At 47.9% G+C, this 17,800-nt stretch overlaps 1 protein-coding gene across 4 annotated transcripts in view; it reads right to left on the bottom strand.

Moving 5' to 3' along the window:
• Positions 1-17,800, bottom strand: part of TMOD1 (tropomodulin 1) — a 497,118-nt gene that overhangs the window by 45,827 nt on the left and 433,491 nt on the right. For 3 of the 4 annotated variants that reach the window (XM_085636597.1, XM_085636598.1, XM_085636599.1), the window contains exon 9: positions 3,844-3,988. The exons of the other annotated variant lie outside the window; for it this stretch is intronic. In XM_085636597.1, the coding sequence (XP_085492723.1) occupies positions 3,844-3,988 (145 nt within the window). The remainder of the gene's footprint in view (positions 1-3,843; positions 3,989-17,800) is intronic. 4 annotated transcript variants of the gene reach the window in all.

The raw sequence follows: 17,800 nt of genomic DNA, 5'->3' as shown, positions 1-17,800 counted from the left end.
GTGGATGTTTAGAACAGCCCTGATGAGGGGAAGAGTGGAAAATGGTCACTATGTGCCAGGGGTTACTACCCCCCACTCTGTGGTTAGGCAAGGACCAGTGGCGCCTAGATGGCCTAGGGCCTGGTCCTGGCCGCGGACAACTGAGGAGTACCAGTGGGGTAGCCCAGTTGGTCCGCCAAGTTCTTTTAGAAAGAATTCCATGGGTTCAGAGTGGCGTAAAACCGGAGAGTGTCCCTGCCGTTGTGGGCCTGCGTCTGTGTTTTGTCGCCCAAAGCAGGGAAGACCTTCACGGTGGTGATTGGTCTACCCTGCGTTTTGGCTGGAAGGGGGTTGTGTTGGACCCGGCCCTTCTGGCAGGTTCACCCCCGAGACTTTTTGCTTTTTATTGGTAACTTGGTGTAGTGATTTTGGGTTTCTGCGCACTTTACCGCTGTGTCCCAGGGTAAAGTGCGTGCGTGTTGTGAGGTTGGCCTGCCTCCCATAGGAATGCATGGGGGAATGTATGTGTCCTGGTAGTTCCTGATGCGTGGGGTGTGCAGGCCCGTGTTTGGTATGTGCGGACTCGTGTGATTAAATGCTGCGCGATGATGTGTGCGGCGTGCATGTACCTAGTGTGGAAGTGCCACTTCTAGAAGTGGGCACTTCAGTGTGCAGTATGAAATGTGTGGCTTGTCTGGCGATTGGCTAGTGGAGGTCATGTGACGGACTAGGGAAATCCCCAGAGCCAGGAGGAGTCACCCAGTGGTGAATGGGAGTTTAGCATACTGATGGCTGGGGAGGAGTATACCTGGGTCCTGAATAGGACAGGGCTTTCCCCACACACTGCTGGTGCCGGCCCCTGTGGTGCGTCTAATGACCCTAGCCCTGTCAGTGAATAGGGAGAGGGGCTGAGCAAAACAAAGTGCTCAGGAACCTGTTGGAACTGGTTTGCCCCTTCCCTGCACCTTCAGACAAAGACTTTTTACTGTATAAAAAGGGGCTGTGTCCCCTTACAATTTGTTCTCTTGCAGGATCCACTTGAGGGGGGGGGCCTGCTGCTGCTGGGCGCCGGAAGAGACCGCCACTGGGGACTGCCTCCCTGCTGGAGGGCCCTGTGTGCTGGCTCTGGGCCCAGCCTTTGCCCCCCTGTTCTTGGAGGACTTTCTGCTGGACCCTTTTTGACTTGTAACGCCTGGGAGCGCTTTTGGGACTTTAGAGCGCTGGGCGCGCTGTTTTGCTGTATAGCGCTGTGAGCGCTCTGATTCTGATAGCGGGTGCCCACCCCGCGATTTTGCCGGTGTCCGCCAGGTTCGGCGGGTGCCCACCCCGCCGTTGTGCTCAGTTGGCGAGGGAGCCTACCCCTCTCATTGCCGAGGAATTCACCCCCGCGGCCGGGCTTCAGCCGGAAGTCAGGCGGCTGAGGGCGGGCCTCCGGGACAACCGGAACTTAGGGAAGGAGGGCGGGAGCCTACCCCGCCTCCTACTGCAGCGTCGCGGCTGCTCCGAGCCCCGGAGCAGGCAGGAGCCTACCCTGCGCCCCGGGGCACTCTGCCCGAAAGTAAAGATCCAGGCGGGAGTCCACCCCGCGCTGGACCGAAGAGAGAAGTGCGGCAGGACCTGGTGCGGAGGGGGCGCGAGGCACATTGTCGGTGCCTGCCCCTCCGCGTTAAGGAGAAACCTCGGAGTCCTTCCCCGGAGCAGAGAGAGAGGAGACTACGCGGGAGTCCCCAGAGCAACGGCCCGGTGAGTGTAGAGGGGCTGGGGGACTCCGCGCCTGTGCTGGGGGTGCGGGGCCAGTGTCCATAGAGCCCGTGTGGCTCCAACGTGGTGGCAGTGTCCACGAGCCCTGTGAGGCTCCCCCGAAGCGCATTTTCTGGTGATCAGAGCCCCGAGGCTCCAACGAAGGGGCCAAATATTTGTGCAGAGCCACGAAGGCTCTAGGGGGCATTCTTTTTAGCTAGAGCCCAGAGAGGCTCCCCACGAGAGCGACAGATTTGTGTTCGCAGGGCACAGTGGTGCCCACGCTCAGTTCAACAGCTACCCAGCACTTTGTGGGCAGCTGCAACGTTTAGGTGGGGATCCTTATGCTTTTGGCTGGCGCAGCTGGCGCAGCCTGACTGACACAGAGCGTCCTAGCCTGGACAAGGCCAGTTGGCCTAGGGACTGCCACAGGTGGTGGCGTATGTGAGTTCTTGCATTATTGTTCCTTTCCTTGCACCTCTGAATGTGTGTTTATGCATCATGTGCATTGCTTTACACCTCTGAATGTGTTTTTATGCATCATGTGTTTTCCTTCCCTACACCTCTGAATGTGATGCATCATGTGTAACGTTCTATTACCCCTACAGGTATTGTGATACTTAGGTGGTTGTTTGCTTTCTCCTAGTACAGGTGGTGCTAGTGAGGTCCTAGTTCCCTGCGCAGTATTCTCCTAAGGTGGTTAGGGTTGCGTAGGTGGTACTTACCTGATACCAGTAAGTACGGGTTGTGTGCTATACATGTTATTTTTGTGCTACAGTAATTTTATATTTTTGTGCTAAGTTCTAAAAGTGCTAATTTCGGACAGTGGTCCAGGTGTCCCTGTCCCCTGTACATATAATCCCTTGTAAATTCTGCCCGTGCCTGTTGGCACATTGTAAAGTGTGTGTTTTTATCTAATGTGTTTTACTATAATACAAAGGCTATTTTTATAGAATACCTTGTGGGGAGTTTCTTTTGTGGTGGGCCTTGGGTGTTGTTGCTGGGTGCGTGCGCAAACTCTTTACACACCGCCTCAGAGATAAGCCTGACTGCTCGTGCCAAGCTACCAAGGGGGTGAGCAGGGGTTATCTTTGGTGTGTAACTTCCTTGCCCTGACTAGAGTGGTGGTTTCTGCCTTGCTTTGGCGCAAGCACTAGCCAACCAGAAATCCCAGTTCTAACAGTCATGACTAAGATTTGATGCATGGGCCACCAACTTGGACATGTCATTATGGATTGGTGGACTTGGACAAACGTGTACTGGCTGTGCAGTAGCAGACCAAGTGCTTCTCTACATGGAGCTCAAAGGACCTCATATAGCATGGTATGGGATCTGCCCTAACAAGGGAGGCCTGTGGTCTCAGAAGCATCTCAGACCACCTAACAACAAACTGCATCGCAGAAAGAGCACCCGATCTTCTTGAAGGATATTACTGTTTCTAGTGAAGCAAAGGCACTCATCAGGCATGTGTCCAGAGTGCCTCCCTTCATATGATGCCTTTTTGATGGTATTGTAGAGGACTAAGGAAAGTTCCATCAGAACCTACAATTAAAGAGGGCCCTGAGAAATTGGGCCGGATTTGACGCAGTCACATCCCTGGAAATAACTCTTACCTGGCAGTTATTCGGATAGCAGCAATGGGCCACGTGCAGCTGCGCAAGTGCCCTAATAGAGCTAAAATGTTGGTAAACTCTCACGTAGCTACCCTTTAGGCAGCCATCTGCACTGATAATGCTTGTCCACCACGTTGAACCGGAGGAAGTCCAAGTGTTCCCGAAGGACAGGCATATGACAGTAGGTCTCCTGCAGAACACAGAACATCCACAGAACACAAACAACTATTGTTTTTAAAAAACTGGTAGGACCTGCATTAGAATTAGCATCTTGATTGTTTTAAAAGAGGAGAATGCGATTAAACAGTTCGAGTTTACATTTTTAATTAGTTGATGTTTAGTTTCACGACAACCCATGTTAGACAATAAAAATAACAAAGAGAAATAAAACAACCGTGTGTGCTGAGACTTTTCCCAAAAATGTGGGTGGCTAGCTGAACTGCAGATAGTTATCTATATTTATCACGGAGCCAGATTAAATAATCTTAGATATGGTTCTATTCCTACTTACCCAAGTCATTGTTATTCATCATTGCATTTGATGCCCGAAGTCGTGGGCCTTGCTGTGTAAAATGATATCCAAATTTCAGGAGTGATGTGTTTTTTTCCAGCATGCTTGCAATTTCCATTTCCACCTTGTTGCCCAGCGGTTGGCTCTTTGTGCAGAAACAGAAAAGAAGAGTCATATGAGTCATCATGCAGTGTATTCTGGTGCCAGGCAGATGAGAGGACACGGAGTGAGCTCAGGGCCGGACTGGCCGTACAAGGCATCGGTGTTTCTCTGCGAGTCTGGAAGGGTGGGGGCCAGTTTTGTTACAGGGGACGAGTTTTGCAGCAGTGCTGCAACATCAGCCCCAGTAACCAAAGCAGCAGGCGAGCATAATCCACTCACTTTCGTTTCCAGCCCTGGGGCCACAAAGTGCTTCACACTTGCACTTCCCCCACCCCCAACTAGGCTTGTAGTGGTCAGGCTCGCTCCCTACACTCCGTGCGCGGGCTGGTCTGACAACATTGCCAGGGCTGCTTTGTGTTCTCAGTTTGGCCCTGTGTGTGCTCAGTCGGAACACCATGTGTTTGGAATGAGATGGTTTGAGTGGTGCCCACTTTTATTTTCACAGTTATTAGAAAGATTAACATCTTCGTGGAGACGAATAATGTCCCGGGAATTATATAAGGGATAAAGAACCCCCTGCGGTACATTATAAGGATATTTCAAGTCACCAAGGAGTTCCATAACCATATAGAGGAACAAGGCCGAAGGCCGAGTTCCTTTATAAGGTTATGGAACTCCAGGTGACATGCAATAGTATCATACACGCCAGGGGGTCAGACCATCACCTTTGCCACAGACCTCTTGAAACCTTGGTGTGTATTTCTGTCATCTAAAACACCGAGCATGTTTGCAAACATGAAGACTAAAAATAAAACCGCTAGTGAAAAATTAGCCACATCAAAAACCTGTTAGATATTTGTTGCTAACAGATATACGAAATAGTTTAATACTAGCCAGATTAAAACAAAAAAAAAGCTGCAATAGTTCGGCATATGTAGAAACATGCAGAATGATTTCTCTAAGGAGTCCAAAAAATAAACATGTTCTCTCTGCTTGTCATTGTAAGCTATTAAAATAAAGCAGAAGAAAGAAAAGTAATGTTTCGTTTTATGCAGCGTGACATGACCTGCCTTTCAGCTCGGCTGCTGGCGCGGGCAGCAGGCCTTGTGACCGTAGAACTCAACTGAAATAACTTAAAATAGTCGCATTCTGATGTCTCATTGAGTGCGTCACAAGCCGCTGATTATAATGAAATTAAAGACTGCTGTTCACACAGGGATTATAGAATCCAATGTATTATAGCATCACAGCATGTTGGAATCAAATGAGTAATCCAAGTATTGTGTTAAACTGTAATTTGTAGCGTAAATAGTTCTGTGTAATTTCTATTGTACACAATTCTTAATTTGATTGCGATGCTTTGCAGCTCACGTGTGTTTACGTTTGTGCCGCCTCTTCCATTCCATCAGCTGCTGTCCTTGTGCTCCAGAGCTTTGTTTTAGAGAACATTGGAAGTTGCTGGAGTGGAAGGACCAAGTCAGGATGTGATCTCTTATGCTGCACTTTGGTGTTTCAATTTACAATAAATACTTTTTGGATTACTATGGATTCGTAATTTACACCAAGGAGTTTATCGTGAACAAGGGAATATGGCTCAGAACAGAGCTCTGCGTGTTTTCAAATAAATCTGTATTTCTCTAAACTCATGCACAGCATCGTAACTGTAGGAGGTAGTTCATAGGCTGTGCTGTCTGCATTTCATGCACTAGTTAAGAGATTTTCTGAACTAATGTTTGTGCTGTAGACATTCGATCACGTTCGGAACAAGCACTGAAAAAGCAATACGTCTGGCCTTGAAATGCTGGCGCATTTGATTTTCTTTTACATTTATTAAAGCAAACGTATGCCAAGAAACAAGAAAGCATGCTGACACCTAAATATGACCATCATATGCTTACAAAAACATGTTATTTTTAAAAAGCATTCAGTTTTTGTGGTTGCTTTCATACATTTGCATACTTTTTTGTATACTCTTTTGTATACTTTAGTGTGGCTGTTTTACTAGCAATTTTTTTTTAACAAAAACTTTCAATTGCGCCTTGCATTTTATTCATTTTATTATTTTTTGCATGCCACAAGAATAAATTACCATCTAACCAAGCACTCAAATCACAGACAGCTAAAATGTTACAATATCACTTTAAAGTCTTTATAATTGCAGCTTTAAAAAGGAGACAGGAAATGAATCACCAGCTATCTGGAAACCGGAAAGGCAGATAAAATAAATAACAATAATCCAAAGATATTATTTAAAAAAAAAAAATGATAGAAAACACACTTTGAACCAGCTTTGTCACTGATGAGAAGGGAACTATTGTTATACAGATTTGAACAATGTGTACGAGTTCAGGGCAGTTACTAATGCCCTAATTTACGGGATTTGGCATAGGGCAGCGCTGCAAGTCCTCTTGTGGCGCTGCCCTACACCCGTGTGAAAGAGTAGGAATGCACTGTATTTATGAAATATGGTGCCTTCCTGTCCTTTCCTCCTGTGTTGGCGCACAATTTGGGCCTACAGCTAATGCAGGCAACCTTGCATCATGGTGCAAGGGTGTCTGCGTTGCATGCAGGATTGTTTTTATGCAGGAAGGGGCACCTTCCCGAACAAAAACAATCCAGAGAGATGTTTTCCTCTTTTATGTGTGCTGCAGAATGCAGCACACATGGCAAGAGGAAACAACGAGGATAAATAAAAATATTCTCATCATTACACCTGCTCTGGGGAGGTGTAAGGTTTTGGCACTGCCCCAGGCTTCTGTGATTAAGTAAATCTATGGCAGTGTCAAAATCCATGGGTGTTGCATTGGAAAACCCAATGCAACGCCCATGGAACGCCTCCTTGGCACAGACTAAGGCAATGCAGTGATTTGCGCTGTCTTACTCCATATCTATGAGGCCATGCAAAGCCACACAAAGTGGCTTTGCTTGGCCTCATAGATATGATTGAGAGGCTTGCGCCGCCGGAATGTCAAAAAAGCGATGCTCCGGCGGTGCAAGCCTCTCATAAATAAGCCCCTCTTAGTGTGAGGGGAGCAAGTGGGTAAAGTGGGCTGACCCATTGTGTTTGCTGTGGTGGGTGTGACCAAAATGTGAATGACAATTTAACAGAACAATGGATCAGCCTGCTGACCAATAGTCCCTCTATGTATATATATTATATATAATGTTTTTGGAAAAATAATAATCTGGCAAGGCAGCTAAAGCTATCTCAAAGGCCAGACCTACAAATTTGTAAAACATGGTTCAGCAAGAGTGCCGACTTTCTTGGTAAAGCGGTACAAAAGGGGGTGGTGATGGACGGAGCATCAGAACCAATCAAACACTCACACCCAGTCAACAGATCTGGGTTTGATCCATCACCGTTCTTTAGCCCACTCTGCCACCCCAGTTCAGACATGGCCATATGCAAATCAGTCCGACCCTGTGCCTCATGGGAACAGTCCAGCCCGAACTGCCAAGCCATGCCTTCCCTGGACCGGAAACAAGCTTCCTAGGACCGGTTTCTGGCATTTCCGCCGTCTTCAGCCAGGCTTGCTTGAATCCAGTGGCAAAGTGAGCAAGGACTCATGTCTGAGCATACCCTGCCAACTTATGGCAAACAAAGCGGTACAAAAGGGGGTGGTGATGGACGGAGCATCAGAACCAATCAAACACTCACACCCAGTCAACAGATCTGGGTTTGATCCATCACCGTTCTTTAGCCCACTCTGCCACCCCAGTTCAGACATGGCCATATGCAAATCAGTCTGACCCTGTGCCTCATGGGAACAGTCCAGCCCGAACTGCCAAGCCATGCCTTCCCTGGACCGGAAATAAGCTTCCTAGGACCGGTTTCTAGCATTTCAGCCGTCTTCAGCCAGGCTTGCTTGAATCCAGTGGCAAAGTGAGCAAGGGACTCACGTCTGAGCATATCCTGCCAACTTATGGCGAACAAAGCGGTACAAAAGGGGGTGGTGATGGACGGAGCATCAGAACCAATCAAACACTCACACCCAGTCAACAGATCTGGGTTTGATCCATCACCGTTCTTTAGCCCACTCTGCCACCCCAGTTCAGACATGGCCATATGCAAATCAGTCTGACCCTGTGCCTCATGGGAACAGTCCAGCCCGAACTGCCAAGCCATGCCTTCCCTGGACCGGAAACAAGCTTCCTAGGACCGGTTTCTGGCATTTCAGCCGTCTTCAGCCAGGCTTGCTTGAATCCAGTGGCAAAGTGAGCAAGGGACTCACGTCTGAGCATACCCTGCCAACTTATGGCGAACAAAGCGGTACAAAAGGGGGTGGTGATGGATGGAGCATCAGAACCAATCAAACACTCACACCCAGTCAACAGATCTGGGTTTGATCCATCACCGTTCTTTAGCCCACTCTGCCACCCCAGTTCAGACATGGCCATATGCACATCAGTCTGACCCTGTACCTCATGGGAACAGTCCAGCCCGAACTGCCAAGCCATGCCTTCCCTGGACCGGAAACAAGCTTCCTAGGACCGGTTTCTGGCATTTCAGCCGTCTTCAGCCAGGCTTGCTTGAATCCAGTGGCAAAGTGAGCAAGGGACTCACGTCTGAGCATACCCTGCCAACTTATGGCGAACAAAGCGGTACAAAAGGGGGTGGTGATGGACGGAGCATCAGAACCAATCAAACACTCATACCCAGTCAACAGATCTGGGTTTGATCCATCACCGTTCTTTAGCCCACTCTGCCACCCCAGTTCAGACATGGCCATATGCAAATCAGTCAGACCCTGTGCCTCATGGGAACAGTCCAGCCCGAACTGCCAAGCCATGCCTTCCCTGGACCGGAAACAAGCTTCCTAGGACCGGTTTCTGGCATTTCAGCTGTCTTCAGCCAGGCTTGCTTGAATCCAGTGGCAAAGTGAGCAAGGGACTCACGTCTGAGCATAGCCTGCCAACTTATGGCGAACAAAGCGGTACAAAAGGGGGTGGTGATGGACGCAGCATCAGAACCAATCAAACACTCACACCCAGTCAACAGATCTGGGTTTGATCCATCACCGTTCTTTAGCCCACTCTGCCACCCCAGTTCAGATATGGCCATATGCAAATCAGTCTGACCCTGTGCCTCATGGGAACAGTCCAGCCCGAACTGCCAAGCCATGCCTTCCCTGGACCGGAAACAAGCTTCCTAGGACCGGTTTCTGGCATTTCAGCCGTCTTCAGCCAGGCTTGCTTGAATCCAGTGGCAAAGTGAGCAAGGGACTCACGTCTGAGCATACCCTGCCAACTTATAACTAACAAAGCGGTACAAAAGGGGGTGGATTCAAGCAAGCCTGGCTGAAGACGGCTGAAATGCCAGAAACCGGTCCTAGGAAGCTTGTTTCCGGTCCAGGGAAGGCATGGCTTGGCAGTTCGGGCTGGACTGTTCCCATGAGGCACAGGGTCAGACTGATTTGCATATGGCCATATCTGAACAGGCGTGGCAGAGTGGGCTAAAGAACGGTGATGGATCAAACCCAGATCTGTTGACTGGGTGTGAGTGTTTGATTGGTTCTGATGCTCCGTCCATCACCACCCCCTTTTGTACCGCTTTGTTTGCCATAAGTTGGCAGGGTATGCGCAGACGTGAGTCCCTTGCTCACTTTGCCACTGGATTCAAGCAAACCTGGCTGAAGACGGCTAAAATGCCAGAAACCGGTCCTAGGAAGCTTGTTTCCGGTCCAGGGAAGGCATGGCTTGGCAGTTCGGGCTGGACTGTTCCCATGAGGCACAGGGTCAGACTGATTTGCATATGGCCATATCTGAACTGGGGTGGCAGAGTGGGCAAAAGAACGGCGATGGATCAAACCCAGATCTGTTGACTGGGTGTGAGTGTTTGATTGGTTCTGATGCTCCGTCCATCACCACCCCCTTTTGTACCGCTTTGTTTGCCATAAGTTGGCAGGGTATGCTCAGACGTGAGTCCCTTGCTCACTTTCCCACTGGATTCAAGCAAGCCTGGCTGAAGACGGCTGAAATGCCAGAAACCGGTCCTAGGAAGCTTGTTTCCGGTCCAGGGAAGGCATGGCTTGGCAGTTCGGGCTGGACTGTTCCCATGAGGCACAGGGTCAGACTGATTTGCATATGGCCATATCTGAACTGGGGTGGCAGAGTGGGCTAAAGAACGGTGATGGATCAAACCCAGATCTGTTGACTGGGTGTGAGTGTTTGATTGGTTCTGATGCTCCGTCCATCACCACCCCCTTTTGTACCGCTTTGTTTGCCATAAGTTGGCAGGGTATGCTCAGACGTGAGTCCCTTGCTCACTTTGCCACTGGATTCAAGCAAGCCTAGCTGAAGACGGCTGAAATGCCAGAAACCGGTCCTAGGAAGCTTGTTTCCGGTCCAGGGAAGGCATGGCTTGGCAGTTCGGGCTGGACTGTTCCCATGAGGCACAGGGTCAGACTGATTTGCATATGGCCATATCTGAACTGGGGTGGCAGAGTGGGCTAAAAAACGGTGATGGATCAAACCCAGATCTGTTGACTGGGTGTGAGTGTTTGATTGGTTCTGATGCTCCGTCCATCACCACCCCCTTTTGTACCGCTTTGTTTGCCATAAATTGGCAGGGTATGCTCAGACGTGAGTCCCTTGCTCACTTTGCCACTGGATTCAAGCAAGCCTGTCTGAAGACGGCTGAAATGCCAGAAACCGGTCCTAGGAAGCTTGTTTCCGGTCCAGGGAAGGCATGGCTTGGCAGTCCGGGCTGGACTGTTCCCATGAGGCACAGGGTCAGACTGATTTGCATATGGCCATATATGAACTGGGGTGGCAGAGTGGGCTAAAGAACGGTGATGGATCAAACCCAGATCTGTTGACTGGGTGTGAGTGTTTGATTGGTTCTGATGCTCCGTCCATCACCACCCCCTTTTGTACCGCTTTGTTTGCCATAAGTTGGCAGGGTATGCTCAGACGTGAGTACCTTGCTTACTTTGCCACTGGATTCAAGCAAGCCTGGCTGAAGACGGCTGAAATGCCAGAAACCGGTCCTAGGAAGCTTGTTTCCGGTCCAGGGAAGGCATGGCTTGGCAGTTCGGGCTGGACTGTTCCCATGAGGCACAGGGTCAGACTGATTTACATATGGCCATATATGAACTGGGGTGGCAGAGTGGGCTAAAGAACGGTGATGGATCAAACCCAGATCTGTTGACTGGGTGTGAGTGTTTGATTGGTTCTGATGCTCCGTCCATCACCACCCCCTTTTGTACCGCTTTGTTTGCCATAAGTTGGCAGGGTATGCTCAGACGTGAGTACCTTGCTCACTTTGCCACTGGATTCAAGCAAGCCTGGCTAAAGACGGCTGAAATGCCAGAAACCGGTCCTAGGAAGCTTGTTTCCGGTCCAGGGAAGGCATGGCTTGGCAGTTCGGGCTGGACTGTTCCCATGAGGCACAGAGTCAGACTGATTTGCATATGGCCATATATGAACTGGGGTGGCAGAGTGGGCTAAAGAACGGTGATGGATCAAACCCAGATCTGTTGACTGGGTGTGAGTGTTTGATTGGTTCTGATGCTCCGTCCATCACCACCCACTTTTGTACCGCTTTGTTTGCCATAAGTTGGCAGGGTATGCTCAGACGTGAGTCCCTTGCTCACTTTGCCACTGGATTCAAGCAAGCCTGTCTGAAGACGGCTGAAATGCCAGAAACCGGTCCTAGGAAGCTTGTTTCCAGTCCAGGGAAGGCATGGCTTGGCAGTTCGGGCTGGACTGTTCCCATGAGGCACAGGGTCAGACTGATTTGCATATGGCCATATCTGAACTGGGGTGGCAGAGTGGGCTAAAGAACGGTGATGGATCAAACCCAGATCTGTTGACTGGGTGTGAGTGTTTGATTGGTTCTGATGCTCCGTCCATCACCACCCCCTTTTGTACCGCTTTGTTTGCCATAAGTTGGCAGGGTATGCTCAGACGTGAGTCCCTTGCTCACTTTGCCACTGGATTCAAGCAAGCCTGTCTGAAGACGGCTGAAATGCCAGAAACCGGTCCTAGGAAGCTTGTTTCCGGTCCAGGGAAGGCATGGCTTGGCAGTTCGGGCTGGACTGTTCCCATGAGGCACAGGGTCAGACTGATTTGCATATGGTCATGTCTGAACTGGGGTGGCAGAGTGGGCTAAAGAACGGTGATGGATCAAACCCAGATCTGTTGACTGGGTGTGAGTGTTTGATTGGTTCTGATGCTCCGTCCATCACCACCCCCTTTTGTACCGCTTTGTTTGCCATAAATTGGCAGGGTATGCTCAGACGTGAGTCCCTTGCTCACTTTGCCACTGGATTCAAGCAAGCCTGGCTGAAGACGGCTGAAATGCCAGAAACCGGTCCTAGGAAGCTTGTTTCCGGTCCAGGGAAGGCATGGCTTGGCAGTTCGGGCTGGACTGTTCCCATGAGGCACAGGGTCAGACTGATTTGCATATGGTCATGTCTGAACTGGGGTGGCAGAGTGGGCTAAAGAACGGTGATGGATCAAACCCAGATCTGTTTACTGGGTGTGAGTGTTTGATTGGTTCTGATGCTCCGTCCATCACCACCCCCTTTTGTATGACTTTCTTGGTAAGGCAGACGTCAGTGCATATACTCCTGTGTGCGGTCTTAAGCTCCCTCTAAAAAATGCACCACAGCATTGAATAGTTGGATGGATGCACCATTTGAAGGGATCATTCTGTTGATTTATAGTGCTATGACACCCTGTTTAGTTGCATTTTAGAAAAATGTGAAATAAAGAATTTCTTGTCACAGAGGATGCTGACGGAAGACTCTTTCAAGCTCTAATGGTCTGTGCATATCATATGTCTTATTTTTTAGAACAAAATGTCCTTAAAAAGTTATGAAGGAAGTCAAGGAAGAACATATATCCACATTTTGTTTTTAAGATTAGAAAAACTCATAAAATGTCCCACAAAAAAGGAAGAAGAAGAATATGTGTGCCGGGTAGATTTTGAAAATTTGCTACGAGATAGATATGGGCCGTTAATATTTTATTAACAAATATCAACCAACATAATTAAAATATGGACCGGTCATGAACAGGGTACAACTTTTCCCAACCACAGATTCCAATTCCTTACTTCAAACAGGTAACTACAAAATCTACAAAAACACCTACCTTCGAAAACCAGAACTTCTCTGGCCAACGAGTTTGTGCCCATCTAGCGGCACTCTAATGATGCAGGGAGTGGATTCAGCTATGTACAAAAAACAATCTTTATGATAACTACCTGTCCCAAGAGATTGGCATTAGCGTAGCCATATATCGACTACAAAAACATTTCTGTACTTTTAAAATGCTCTCTTCTCTTCTTGTACCACAGTGAGGTTATGCCTTCTTAACAGCATGTCCCAGTAGGCATGGAAATCGGATGTTATTCAACACCCCCTCGAACTTGAAAACTCTGTTGTGTACATGCCTTTTCACTGCGAAGAGAGACCACAGCTTTCCTCGCCACATCTTTATCGGTGGAGAGGGGTCAGCAAATTCCTCATCTGGGCAATAGACAATCTGGCGGTAAGCAGTGAGCGTGAAATTAGCTTTCCCATGGTTGTGGTCAAAAGGAAGATATTATTTTCACCTTGATCACTCAACAAGAATACTAGCGGTTGAAGTAGCAGGGTTCCTCTGATGATGGATGTTTTATGTGAGAGGTTTTCTCGCCATCATTTCCAATGTGGGTTCAGGATCACCAGGCATGAAGCAATGTGCCACTCTCCCCTACATCCCTTCCAGCAAGAGTTGTGACCTCCAAACATTGCCTATACCCTGGTGAGGGAAAGGTACCATCTAGTCATGACCTCAAAGGCATTTTCTCTATGGTGTATACATACAAAAGATGCAGCAACCCTCTTCCAAATTACCAGGCAGGTCTCGTCCGTTATTTCCATCTCTAGATCTCTAGGCCTAAATTCCTGGATATATTGACATAGCCAGGTAATGCCCCTACGCCTCAGTCTAGGCCTTGTGAGGAAACAGGAAAAAGAAAGTTATACGAGTCATCATGTAGTGAATTTTGGACAGATTCATATGATAGCACATGGACTGTGCTCAGTCAGAGCACCATGTGCTGCAGGTATTGGGAATAGGATGGTTTGAGTGTTGCCTACTTTTATTTTCGAAGTTATTAGAAACAATAAAGTCCTTGTGGTCACGAATAATGGTCCATGAATTAAAGCATGATAGCATGTAGAAATCAATAGAGTAACCCAAGCAGTCTATTCTGAACTAGGGCAACAGGCCCACAAAAGAGCTGTGCACATTTTTATAGAAATCTATATGAGTTAGTTGCATAGGCTGTGCTGTCTGAATTTCCCGCGGTGACTCAGAGATTTTCTAAGCTAATACATGCAAGAGTATGCGAATGTAGAGAGGTTTTTTTCTGCTCACATGTTATTATGTAACACCTGAATTAGACTATGGTCCTCTGTCCTAGTCAAGTCAAGACTGACGCTGATTGCTTCCCATGTAAAAAGGTTGTTTTCAAAGAGATCATCTAGCAGTGGTAGACTAGTCTGGTTCCAGTTGTAGAAACCTGGATCTATCAAACCTGGTTGAAAATAAGTGTTATGTGTTAATGCAGTCATTGAGAAGGGATAGGATGTGAAGCCCTCACTGCCTGTTGACAGAATTGTAACAGGTTTGATATAGCCTGAAGAAATGTGTGTGTTTTAGGTTGAGCTCTGGAGGGAGCCATAGCATGTGGTGGCCATCTTCAGAGCGGCTGCATGGTTTTCCGAGCTCCGCTTACGAATCAGCATTTTTAGTGACATATTCCAGTCAATTGACCACTATCACTGTCTGTTCCACTCCTGGGGCTTCTCTGTATTTATATTGCTCCTGTTGGCAGACTCCTGACGGCATTGTGGGCTTTGGTGGGGTCCGGCTCATGGAGCCCAGTGGAGACGTGTATTCATGGGTCCCAACCTTGGCCATTCCCACTTGAATTATGTTTTTATTTACACAGCTGCAGGTATTTCTGGACCGCCTTGGTCCTCAAACATCTTGGAGATGTGCTGAAGCAACTTCAGATATTCCTTTAGAGACATGATACAGTAGAACGGCACCAGTGTATTGTATATCTAGGTTCAATCCTTATGGGATTTCATAATTTCAATAGAGCAATGAAACAATCTTTTTGAGGTATTTTATTGACAATAGGTATACAGAAGGTACTCTGATGGAAAGTCAAACGTTAGTTCTCAAACCTTTAGTCCACATGCCTTTACTCTGTTGACTTTACTCCTCAAGCCTTTACTCCACAGTTTCATTTAAAATAACAATAAGTGCCTTTACAACCAGAGTCTTTACTCCTCACAATTATATTTTTAGCTCGTGTTTTTTTTGCTTTCTTAATATTATATCTATATGTATATATTCACTGGAAAAATCAAAGGTTAAAGTAACTTTGTAGTTAGGAATTGTGATAATATCTTACTTTACATTAGAAACACCCTGGAAACTCAATGAAAAAAACACAGGCTAAAGGGATATTATAGTTAGGTGAAAAGGTCAGATAAAACATACCATTTTAAATTAAGAAAACCATTGAAATTCAACCGTTATCTCAAGTAACTATAACTCATGCCCTAAAGTAACTATAACTCACTCCCCTACCATTCATTTCAGATGTTGCATCGATGTTATCAATGATCTCATAGAAGATGTCATGAATGATGTAATGTATAAGTAGTTAGCAGTGCATGGCAAGGGCGCTAAAGTCTACAGCCTAGCGCGGCGTGAGGTTTGGCGCAGGTCTTGGTCTTGGGTTTAGGGCATGGTGTTGCTCTCCTGAGCAGGATGTCCTGGGTTGTTGTGCTCAGACTTCCTGCATTTCAAAGGGTATCCTCAGTGCTTGCCCACCTCCTTCGTGACCTCTAAGGGCATCCTGCCCTGCCACTGGCAAATGCATTCAAACATAGCAAAGGGGGAAAGTTAGGCAAAGGGGACACTCCCCACCCACAGGCTGGCACTGGGGATAAAAGTGACACCTTCAGGACCTTTCATCAGAACACTCTTGTCCCTGTGGAAGATTCAGAAGAAGGACTGTCCTGCTGTTTGATAAGAAAGATTGGCTCTCTAGAAGTGGCTTCAAGGGTCAGGTGGGTGACAGCGACACAACAAGTTCTGGAGGCCTACCTGCAACTGTCCAGTTGACCAGCACCAACATGACCTACCTGGACCTGCCTGAGCCCTGCTGCTGGCCTCTGCTGGAGAGGCACCAGGATGTGCCCTGCAGGTTTTGGAGCCTTGACTGACATCAGAGTGTACTCTTCCTGAACACCAGGTGAAAAATACAGCAGTTTGGGCTCCTCACAACCGCGTCATGAACTCTTTGCGCTGAACAACTGGGACAACTGCCAATACGAAGCTCCTGCAAGACCTGTATGTTGCGTCAACAGTGACTGCCTGTGACAACCTCGAACATGAAGCTCCAGCGACGGCCGTCTCTCAGCGCCAAAACAGTGACCGTCCGCGACACCCGACCTATTCATCGCACTGACAATGACCTCCTTGGGGCCCCCATCAACATAAATAGCAGCTCCTTGCATGGACCTATGAAGGTAACTCTTCAGTAAAATGAACCTAGTCCCTGTATCCAACCTGCATTCCACTACTGTTGGCCTGAGCTTGTGACTTTCACTAGAAGAATCTACACCAGGCTAGAAAATTAGAAAACGTAATGTAATAAATAAAACAAAACCAAAACGACAAAAATTCAAGAAGTAGAACTTGAGATTTTAATTTTTAAAGAATAAACTGTAAAATAGCGCATACAAGCAATAATCACTTACTTGTGTTATTTGGTCATGCTGGACCGCGAAAAAGTCAGAAGTTCAGGCTGATCGTGATGGAGCGCAGGCCGGATACAGAGATCCAGTTGGGCCTGCTAAACAAAAGTACCTTCATCCTGACTGCGTCAATGAAGGTGTAGCTGAGCGATGCATCAGTGTTCCCAGGCAGTAGGGGTGATGAGTCGATTTTCTCCAAGCAACAGCGGTGATTCCAAAGGTGATGTGCTGGTTCCAGCATGTGTCCAGCCTGTGACAAGGTGCTTGGTTTCTCTACGCAGTAGAGGTGATATGTCGATCTTCTCCACACAGTGGGGGCGATGCGTTGGCTCCAAAGTGGCGGTTCCGAAGGCAATGCACTGGTACCAAGGGCGATATGTCGGTCCTGTTTCCGTAACAGCGGTGATGCGTCGATTCTGCTCATGCCACAGAGGATACGTCTGATGGAGCAAACACCTTAGGCCAACTTCCAAGGGTCCAGGACTGGGGTGGCACCACGTGGCAGGGCAGACTCACAGATTGCAAAGTCCAGGTGTGGGAGCAGGCGGGATGAAGTCTTTTATGTCCCTGAGACTTCAAATCAGGAGGCAAGTCATCAATCCAGACTCACAACAGGGGGGTATGCAGTCCTTTGTGTGTGGACAGGACTCCGCCTATTCATGTGTAAGTGTGAGACCGTACCCAGCTCCTCCCTCCCATCTCCCAGGATGGCCCATCAAGTCACTCCTAAGCTCCTTGTGGCTGTCTAGAGGGAATACACAACCCCAAGTGTCACTCAACCCAGCCTGAACAGAGACAGGCAGCAGGCACCAAATGGCTAAAGTAAGAAAAAGCCAACTTTCTTAAAGTGGTATTTTTAGAATTGCAATTTAAAATCCGACTTCACCATACGTTCTGATTTTAAATTGTGATTCCAGAGACACCAGACTAGGAGGTCTTATGTCTTACCAATTGGAAGTTACACTTATGAAATGTAATACATAATCCCAATGTTATCGTATGGGAGAGATAGGCCTTACAGTAATGAAAAACTAATTTAAAAGTTTTTCGCTACCAGGACATGTAAAACTTAAAAGTGCATG

This window comes from Triturus cristatus, chromosome 2_1 (genome assembly GCF_964204655.1).
Source record: "Triturus cristatus chromosome 2_1, aTriCri1.1, whole genome shotgun sequence".
Taxonomy (NCBI): Eukaryota; Metazoa; Chordata; class Amphibia; order Caudata; family Salamandridae; genus Triturus; species Triturus cristatus.
The sequence above is the reverse complement of the archived record's forward strand: the minus strand, read 5'-3'. Positions and strand labels throughout refer to the sequence as shown.